This window comes from Martes martes (genome assembly GCF_963455335.1).
Source record: "Martes martes genome assembly, chromosome: 5".
NCBI lineage: Eukaryota > Metazoa > Chordata > Mammalia > Carnivora > Mustelidae > Martes > Martes martes.
Window position 1 is genome coordinate 42,554,323 of NC_137892.1, and position 10,453 is coordinate 42,564,775.

At 35.5% G+C, this 10,453-nt stretch overlaps 1 protein-coding gene across 1 annotated transcript in view; it reads left to right on the top strand.

Annotated features, from left to right (window-relative positions):
* SLCO6A1 (solute carrier organic anion transporter family member 6A1) overlaps positions 1-2,646 on the top strand; it is a gene marked incomplete at both ends in the record, with an annotated part of 107,124 nt that extends 104,478 nt beyond the window's left edge. The window contains one exon of the mRNA XM_080804322.1: positions 2,496-2,646. Within this exon, the coding sequence (XP_080660448.1) occupies positions 2,496-2,646 (151 nt within the window). The remainder of the gene's footprint in view (positions 1-2,495) is intronic.
* Positions 2,647-10,453: the final 7,807 nt, after the last annotated feature.

A 10,453-nucleotide genomic window follows, 5' to 3' on the forward strand; every position in this document is an offset into this window, starting at 1 on the left:
GTGTAGTTTCATCAATTGTAACAAATGTACTACTCTGGTGAAGGATGTTGGTAATGGAGGAGGCTATCCATGGGTGGGACAGGGGCTAGGGTTTGTATGGAAAATCTCTGTGCCTCCTCTCATTTCTGCTATAAACCTATAACTCAGCCCTAAAAAAATAAAATCTGTTATAAAAAAATTTACTCCTGACAGATGATTTTTCCCATATAATTACTCATTTTCCCCTTCTTTTCTTTCTGGTATAACTTACAGTATTTATCTATAAGACACTACTCTGCTTATATCATACTAGGTATAGCTAGTTATGTCTTTTATGTGTATGATTTTGCCATTCTAAATAAATGTTATGCTCCTTAAGGGAAGGGATTCTGTTTTATTCCTCTACATTTTCTTTTTTTTTTTTTTAAATATTACTTATTTATTTGAGAGAAAGAGAGAGAGATAGAGGGAGAGAACAAGAGAGAGCATGAACAGGAAGAGGGGCTGAACAGGGAGCCTGATTTGGGGCTGGATCCTAGGACCCTAAGATCATGACCTGGACTGAAGACAGATGCTTAATCACTGCACCAACCAGGTGTCCCTAAATTTTCTTTCTTCCAAGTATATATATGTCTTGGTCTCTGTATATTTGTAAATAAGACATAAGAAAATGTTTATTCTGCAGAATAATGCTTAATATTTATTTTCCTTTCAATTTCTAATCCATATTCTAAAATTTTCAATACATCAAAGCTGACATTTTTCCTATTAATGTGACTTTTAATATTTTTTGCTTCTAAAAGTGTTGGAGGCAGCAGGCAGTATTTTTTTAAGGAGAAATAAAGTTACAGGACTACCTAGGAAAACAGGATTAACTTGTTCTGGAAACTGATATGGGTATGGCAATGTATTACTGAATTTACTTTTCTTCTTCTCTGTCTCTAAGACCAAAAGGAAAACATATTGTATTACTCCATTCCCATGATCTAATAAAAGGAGGCTTATTCTTAAAGTTTTTAAATGTGAATTTTATATAAAAGTTATTGCATGACATAATAAGAATTCTCTTTATGGTAGGTATGTTAAAGCTGCACAAATGTTTTTCATGTTCTATTGTGGTAGGCAAAATGACGGCTTCTAAAAACATCTATCTCCCAATCTCTGGAGGTTGGAGATGGAATTAAGTTTCTAATCAGGTAACCTTAAAATAGAGAGATTTTCCAGGTTACATGTAATCACAGGGATCCTGAAATGTGGAAGAGGGAAGCAGGAGAGTCAGTGTCAGAGTGATGTGATGTGAGAAGCACTGAAAAGCCCATTTCTTTCATTGAAGAGAGAAGAAAAGGGAACTATGAGACAAAAACACCTTGATTATAATCCAGCAAGGCCCCTTTTGGACTTCTGACTTTCATATTATAAAATGACAAATTTTTGTTGTTTTGAAGTCGTTTGTTTGTGGTACTTTGTTAAAGTAGCTCTAGGAAACGAATAACACCCATTATATTAGCCCTTAAAAGCTTACAAGAATGGCACTGTCATAGAGATGATATTCATCAAATATTCTATTTTCTACACTCACATTTTCCAGTTTCCTTGAAGCTGGATGTTACTCATTTTGGCCAATGAAATATGAGCAGAAGTGGAATGGATCTCTTTCCGATTCTTTTCTTCTGGTTGTGTGGTTCAGACGATACAACTACAAGGTGGTAGGTCCTCAGTCACCCTGGGCCACAGACTGTGTATGTATAGCAGAGTAGACACACTCAAATACTTGTTGAACATGTCATGAAACTAGACAAAAATGCTTTACTATGTTGAGCCACCACAATTTGAGTGGTAATTTGTTACTGTAATATGATGTAGTTAAACCTAAAAAAAATATAGATACCAAGTTAAAGTTTCTCTGATTTCTAGAATTCTGGCTTAAAAATAGAGTTCAGAAAATTTAGAAGACCTCATGGTTAACATTCACTTAGACTGTTACATCCTGTCTATAGTTTTAGCACACAAGATTTCCAATTCCAAATTATGCTCTCTGGCTAGTGATTAAAAGGAAGACTGTGTATCTTATGGAAAAAAGCCATACCTCTTTATGAACAATGATCAGTAGCAGATTAAGATGCAGTTATTAACATTAAAGATTATTTTTTAAATTTTTTCTTGGAGGTAATTCCACCTTTTCATGAGAGTGCTGGGGCAGGGTCTATAGTAATGCCTAGCAAGACATTTCTCAAAGAGCTTTGAGCCTCTCATATGCCGGAACAAATATTTCTTTAGCAGTTAAGAGCTCTCAAAGAACTAAAAGTTAAGATTTTATCTCTGCCTAGAAATTTTTAAAGGCAGGTTGTTGACATTTTATCCAGTCAATTATAGAAGAACTTTAGTGTGCATCTGTTACTAAATTAACCAATGGCGGCCCCTGAGTTGTTTATTTTGTCACAGAGTTCTGGGGCTTATTAGCCCAAAGACCGTGGGTGCCAAATTAAAATTTTTACACACTGATGTTATATTTTTAGCATAGCCCAAATAAACAGATTTTTATCCATTCGGAGCTGGCTTGCTTTGTGTATCACGGAAAACAGTGCCCAGCATCTGCTAGCCATGGATAAAATAAACGCTGTAGCTATAAAACTTCCTGAGCTGCTGCTGCCCTTTGGAGCTTTGTGACCCAGATCCCCTGCTTTCAGCTGTTGAGTGGCATCCCCTACTCGTCATCACGGTTGTTGGTAGGATTCACTTTTTTCAAGGTATGTTGGACCAACGGCCTCAGTGACTCACTAGCTTTTGCTCAGAGGCAACTCTCAGTTCCTTGTCATGTGGGCCTGTCCATGTGGGCTCCCATCATAGACCTTGCGTCATCAGAGCAGCAAGCTAGAAGAGCCAGAGAGTAAGCGCAAGCAAAATCGCCTTCTGCAGACTAGTCTCAGAAGTGACATAGCATCAAAATTTTGTTATAGCCTTGAGGTCTTTTATTTTCTTACACTTAGTATGCCATGAACTTATAGGAAATGGATTCCAGCAGCTCAGGCCCCTTTCCACTGGTTCTCGCCAAGTGTGCTCCTCTGGGTGCAGCAGGTTGGCCTTTCTGTTGAACCCAAATACCTTTCTCTTTGGCTTCCTACTTTTGGGGATCACTTTCCTTCATGTGCTCATGGGTTTTGCTGAATGTCCCTAAATTTGGGGTTGCTCGATATTTTTTCACGATTACACTGAAGCTTTGCCTTATGGGAAAGATAACACAGAACTGATTTGCCCTTCCCTGTGCATCTGTTCATGGATACCTGATGTCACGTATTGCCAGTATCATTAACCTTGATAATGTGGTCAAGTTTGTATATACCAGGTTTCACTCCAGCAAAGTTCCTTTTTTATCATTCCACCCCCACCACTTTTGGCATATCTTGTTTGTTGGTGACAAGTCATTAGTTCTAACCAGTACATGCAAGAGAAGGGAATGACAGAATGGCATAAATAACAGAAGATAGGGTTCATGGAGAGTCATGGCAGAAATTGCACATCATACTATGAAAGGAAATGTAGGGATTCAGTGGAAGGTACGGTAAAAATGTGTATGCAGGTAAGGAAAGGATACAATAATGCATATAAATGACTTACTATATCGCTGTCAAGATGAAAGGCAGCTACTGTGATGATTATTATAATGATAACTATTTTGTGGCATTCTTTCAAATTGATTCATTCAACAAATATATGTAGACCCCTTATTATTGCCAGAACTGGAAATAGGAAACTCCTCTGGTTTAGGAAGATAATAATAAAAAAGTGTAAAGGAAGTATTTGTGAATTGTGATTTATAATATAAGGAAGGTAATAGGACAAGGTGATACAGAATGTGTATTTGTGTGCATGTATGATAATTATTTAAATCAAACAGAAAAGCCTTCCTGAGATGACATTTATGCTGAGATTGAATTATATGAAAATATCAGCTTTATAGATAGAATAGCAAGTTCAAGGGCCACAAGGCAGAGAAGAATTTGTTATGTGAAAGGAAGTAGGAGAAACTTAGGACTAAAGCATATTTAGCAAGGGGTAAAGTGTTATGAACTAATGTTGGAGGTAGATAGGGGCTAAAATATATATGGCCTTGTAGGTCGTGGGAAAAACTATTTTATTCTAAGTATAATGGAAAGCATTGGAGAGTTTTATGAAAGGTGATAACAAGATCGTACTTTTCCAAATTTTGGTCTCATTGCAAAATTATAAAGAAAACTTACAAGAAGAGTACAAAGAAGTTCTATACATCCTTCATGTGAGCTGAAAATTATAGGACAATGCCAGCTTTGTATTATTCTGATCAAATCTATTCTATTTAAAACATCTAAATGGTATACTGGCCTTTACTTTTCTAGGATTCAAAGAAAGACGTATCTGTACATACTATCTAAGAACGAGAAATCATAATAATTAGGTTCCTTTCTCTTCAAATATTTAGATAACAACTGCAAAAATGTTGGGAGGACTATTAAGATTATCTGTAGTGTTTATGTTTGGGAGATCCACCGATTGGTACCTACTGGTTGATGGGAAACTATTTTCCAGATCACCCTCTATTGTCTTGTGTTATTCCAGGTATCCCATGGCAATTTTATTTACCTGGATGAATTTTACCTTAGGATGTTTGCCTTTACCCTTGACTTTTTATTCTTTTTTGACAAAGATATATTAGGTATAAGTTTCTCAACCATGGACATTATAAAAGAACGCATAAATTATTCCAAAGTTTTGACCATCTGTGATGTTTGAATATTATGGCACCTACATTATAGTAACCAGTTACTGTTTATGCTTACAGTATCATCATGATTATAGCATACCATACTTACTGACTTATACTTCAGTAAGTCTCATGTGGCATTTGTTCAATGTACCTTTTATATTCAAGTACATTATTTGAGAAATTATTTGTTAGTGTACAGTTGTGTATGGCTTACTGTTTTATGACTCATTCCACGTCATGAATAACCTCAAAAGCAGGTAGTATCCTCATCTGGCTTCATACTTGTTTTGTTACTTTCCACCCACATCCCAGAACTGAATCTCTCTTTGCTAATACATACTTTGAATGCCTTAGACACATAAAGAAAACAAGAGTCTAGGTAAGCAGTGTATCAGAAGGCTGAGAAACCTTTTTTGTCTATTCCGTGAAAGAGCACTAGGAAAGGAAGGTAGTTACAACCAACAAACATCTTAGGCAATGAACTCATGAAAGGTTCCAGTTAAAATACATCACGGTCCATTTATTCACTTGGCCAAAGTTTGGAGATAAACATAAGCTAAACTATGGGAATAGGATCAGGCAAAGGAATAAAAGTGGTCTAGTAAGAAGATAACAGAATTCTAAGTATGGTTCTGACAGTAAATAGATGTTTGATGAAACAAATTTTAACTAAATTTATGTTCATGTCAATATTGTATTAAATTAACAGGTGATTACAGATTTTTAGCATCATTGTATTCAGATTTAGAATGGGCTTCAAAGGCTTTAATCTACTTTATCCCATTTTGTAAAGCTCTAATTCTACAGGTCTTAAATTATTTTGTCTCAGGACCCATTTATACTTTTAGCACTTGCTAAAATTGCGAAGAGCTTTTGTTTATGTGGGATATACCTATTGATGTTTATCATATTGGAAATTAAAATGAACAATTTTAATGATTCATTTTAAATAGCTATATAGTTATATATTAACATAAATATTTTTAAGATTCAATAATTACAAGCCAGACACAGAAAGACAACTATCTCATGACCTCACTTGTATGTGGAGTCCCAAAACAAAACAAACATTTGCATTCATGTAACAGAGAGCAGACTGGATGTTACCAGCACCTGAAAGGTGTGGGGGGAAAGGGATATGTTAGTCAAAGACTATATACTTTCAGTTGTAAGATGAGCAAGTTATGGAGCTCTAATATACAGCACAGTGACTATAGTTAATGTAGACTAGAAATTTGCTAAGAGAGTAGACCTCAAATATTTTACACAAACACGCACACACACAGATACCTATGTGAAAATTGATAGATATGTTAATTACTTGACTCTGGTAATTATTTCACAATATATACATATATCAAAATATCATGTTGTATACCATAAATATACACAATTTTTGTTTGTCAATCATACCTCAATAAAGTTGGAAAAATATATTTTCAAAAATTATGGTGAGAAGAATGGAATGGTTTTGACTTTTTTCAAATCTATTTTATGTCTGGCTTAAGAGGTTCTTATGTCTTCTTTTTGTGATATGACATGTCTAGTGGTCTCTGGAAAACATCACTGTAGGCTCATGAGAAAATGAGAATCTAAAAGGCAAATAACACCCCAGTATCATTTTGAATATAATTGTGAATTGGAAGAGCCCTTGAAAATATTTCAGATTTCCCCTGGGTATCCTGGATGACATTTTGAGAATCACTGCTCTAATTATAAAGATTTTCTTTATTTGGAACCCATATTTTTCTTCTACTTTCAAGGTCCTTGTACTAATCTCAAGAACCAAAAAGAGTAAGTCTGATCTGTTTCAAATGGTATCCCCACTCAAATATTTTATGACAACTCTGTTGTTAACCTTGTATCTTTCCTTCAGGATCAATGTTCATAGTTCTTTCAACTAATGTTCATGTGACAAATCTCAATTTTTCTTTCTATCTTAGTTATATTATCCTTGGGCCTGCACTCATTAGTCATTTGTTCTTTTGGTGTAACAATTAGGGTTGAGTACAATATTTCAAGATAGTCTGAATGTTGGGAAGTAGAGAAAAAAAAATCTTAACCTGGATTCCATGTCTCTGAAATTCTACACAATTTGATCCAGATTTTAAATAATATTAAGTCTTTCCTATTTTATAGTTTTTAATTGATATATAGAATTTTAAAAAAAATCTATGTCATCTTATTGGAAGATGGATCATCATTTTAGCTTGTGGATCTTGTTGATATATGAAGTATATAATAATATTTATGGCAGATAGTATTCACCAAATTGTTTCATTTTCCTCCTGGACATGCAGCATAACCATATACTGAGCCCTCCTTGTATCCAGGTAGAGCACAGGACTGTGTTCTTGTCAGCGGGGTGTACCGTTCAGTGCTGGCCAGAAACATGCAGTATAAATATTTGTAGTCTCCCCACAATTGCCTTGCTGCAAGTGAAGAACTCTGAGAGAACTAGAAAGTGGAAGGAACCTGGATCTGAGTTCACTATTTGAAGGAAAACTTTCCACAGAGGCTTCCTGAGGGGAAATCCATCTTGATGCTTCTATGAACTAGAAAGTGTTATATGTTGCTTGAAGCTCATGGGATTTTTGATAGCCTATGCCACTAAATGTTCTCAGCTTTATTAAAACACTCTATGCTGACATTAATCTGTTATTCAGTCACTATTTTTCTATAGTCATTCAATCAAAAAAGACCATACTACTTCAACCGTACTAATTGTACTAACCCTGCCGTCATTTATCCCATACTTAATCTTACCCACAAGAATACAAGATAACTTTTGATAGATGCTGTGGTGAAATTTGGATAAATGACGAGTAATGCTGTCATCATAGAATGAGCTGGGGATGTGTTCTCTTTATTTATTTATTTTTTTAAAGATTTTATTTATTTCTTTAACAGAGAGGGAGAGAGAGGGAGAGTACAAGCAGGGATGCAGCAGGCAGAGGGGAGGGAGAAACAGGCTTCCTACTGAGCAAGGAGCTTGATGCAGGGCTGGATCCCAGGACTCTGGGATCATAACTGAGCTGAAGGCAGGTGCTTAAACAGCTGAGACACCAGACTTCCCTGTGTTCCCTTATCTTTAATTTTGTGAAAGAATTTGTGTAGAATTGGTATTAGTTCTCCGTTATATGCTCAGTAGAATTCACTACTGAAGTCATTGCTTGTGAGGTTGTGGGAACATTCTTTTTTTTTTTTAAGATTTTATTTATTTATTTGACAGAGAGAGAGAGAGAAAGAGAGAGAGAGAGAGAGAGATATCAGAAGCAGACAGCCAGAGAGAGAGGGGGAAGCAGGCTTCCTGCTGAGCAGAGAGCCTGATGCAGGGCTGGATCCCAGGACCCTGAGATCATGACCTGAGCCTAAGGCAGAGGCTTTACCCTCTGAGCCACCCAGTGCCACATGTGAGAACATTCTTTTTTTTTTTTTTTTTTTTAAAGATTTTATTTATTTATTTGTTAGAGAGAGAGAGAAAGTGAACACAGGCAGACAGAGTGGCAGAGGGAGAAGCAGGCTCCCTGCGGAGCAAGGAGCCCGATGTGGGACTCGATCCCAGGACGCTGGGATCATGACCTGAGCCGAAGGCAGCCGCTTAACCAACTGAGCCACCCAGGCGTCCCATGTGAGAACATTCTTAACTACAAATTCAATTTCTTTAATAGACATAGGTTGTTTAGGTTACCTATTACCTCTGGAAAGATCTTTTGTAATTTGTTTTAGAGCGATTTTTGTCATTTTATCCATATGGCCAAACTTACCAGTGTAGAGTTAGGTATAACTTTATCCTTTAAATATCTGTAGAATTTGTAGTGTTATTACCTTTCACATTTCAGATATTGGAAATATGTGTTTTATCTCCTTTTCTTCTGGTCTCACTAGAGGTTTACCAACTTTATCTCCTCAAAGAACTCCATTTTGGTTTCATTAATTTTCTCTATTGTTTTCCTGTACTCTTTTTTGTTTGTTTTTTTGTTTTCCTGTTTTCTATTTTGTTAATTTCCTCCCTGGTCTTTATTATCTCCTTATATCTATTTACTTTGGAGTTAATGTGTTCTTCACTTTTTAATTTCTTATGGTAGAAATTGAAGTCACTGATTTGAAACTTTTCTTTTTTTAATATAGGCTGGTTATAAGTTTTCCCCTAAGTGGTGCTTTTTAGTAGCATCCTACAAATTCTGATGTTTTGTTTTTATTTTCATTCAGTTTACAATACTTTCTAATTTTCCTTTTGATTTTATCTTTGACCCATGGGTTATTTGAGGTGTGTGTGTTTTTTTTTTCTTTACATGTTTGGAGATTTTCCAGTTATCTTTGTTAATGATTTTTAATTTGATTCCCTTGTGATCAGAGAATGTACTTTGTATGACTTGAATCCTTTTAAAATTGAGACTTTTTCCATGGCTCAGGATCTGGTCTATCTTGATAAGTGTTCCATGTGCACCTTGAAAGATGTGTAGTCTTCTGTTGGTGGTGGAAATTTCTGTAAATGTCAGTTAGGTCAAATTTGTTGATAGTGTTGTTCGAGTATACCTTACCATAGTGTTATTCGGGTATACCATACCACTTTGATTTTCTATCTATTCTTTGAGTTATTGAGAGACAGATATTAAAATCTGAGTATAATTGTTGTTATGCCTAGTTTTCCTTGCAGTTACATCAGTTTTTGTTTCATGCATTTTACTTTGTTTTTAAGTGCCTGATTTTTAAGACTCTTACGTCCTCTTGGTGAATTCACCAATTCACCTCTTTATCGTTAGGAAATAACCTTCTTTATCTTAGGTAATATTCTTTGCTCTGAAGTCCACTTAAACTGTTATTAATGTAGTCTTTCCAGCTTTCTGAAGATTAATGTAAATATATTGTTTCAACTTTTACTTTCAGCCTATTAGCATTTATATTTGAATTGTTTTTCTTATTGGCAGTATTTAATTGGTTCTTGCTTTTTAAATATCCCGTCTGATCATCTTTTCCTTTTAATTAGAACATTTACTTTATCTCCATTTAATGTAACTATTAATATAGTTTGGTCTCAGTCATTACCTTGTTACATGTTTTCTTTCTGTCTTCTCCATTTTTTCTTCCCTTTTCTGCCTTCTTTTGTATTAATGGACTATTTTTTTAGAATTCCACTTTATCTCGTTTATTGGCTCTTCTATTGTTGCTATTTTAGAGCTTTCTCTAGGACTTACAAGTCATTATAATATTCTACCTTTTTTTTTTAAAGATTTTATTTATTTGACAGAGAGAGAGAGAGAGATCACAAGTAGGCAGAGCAGCTGGCAGAGAGAAAGGGCGAAGCAGGCTCCTTGCTGAGCATAGAGCCTGATGTGAGGCTTGATCCCAGGACCCTGGGATCACGACCTGTGCCGAAGGCAGAGGCTTAACACAGTGAGCCACTCAGGTGCCCCATAATATTCTACCTTTCACATATCACTTCACATATAAGGCAAGTATATCGTTTCAGATATAAAATACTTACAATAATATACTTCCATTTACTTACTTATTTCCGTTTCTCTTTACATGGCCTTTGCACTATTGCCATACATTTTACCTTTACATAACATATGAATATCACAATACTTTTAAAATTTTGTTTAAGTAGTTTATCTTTTGGAGAGACAGAAATTTTTAAAAATCACATATATTTCTTGGGGCACCTGGGTGGCTCAGTGGGTTAAAGCCTCTGCCTTCGGCTCGGGTCATGATCCCAGGGTCCTGGGA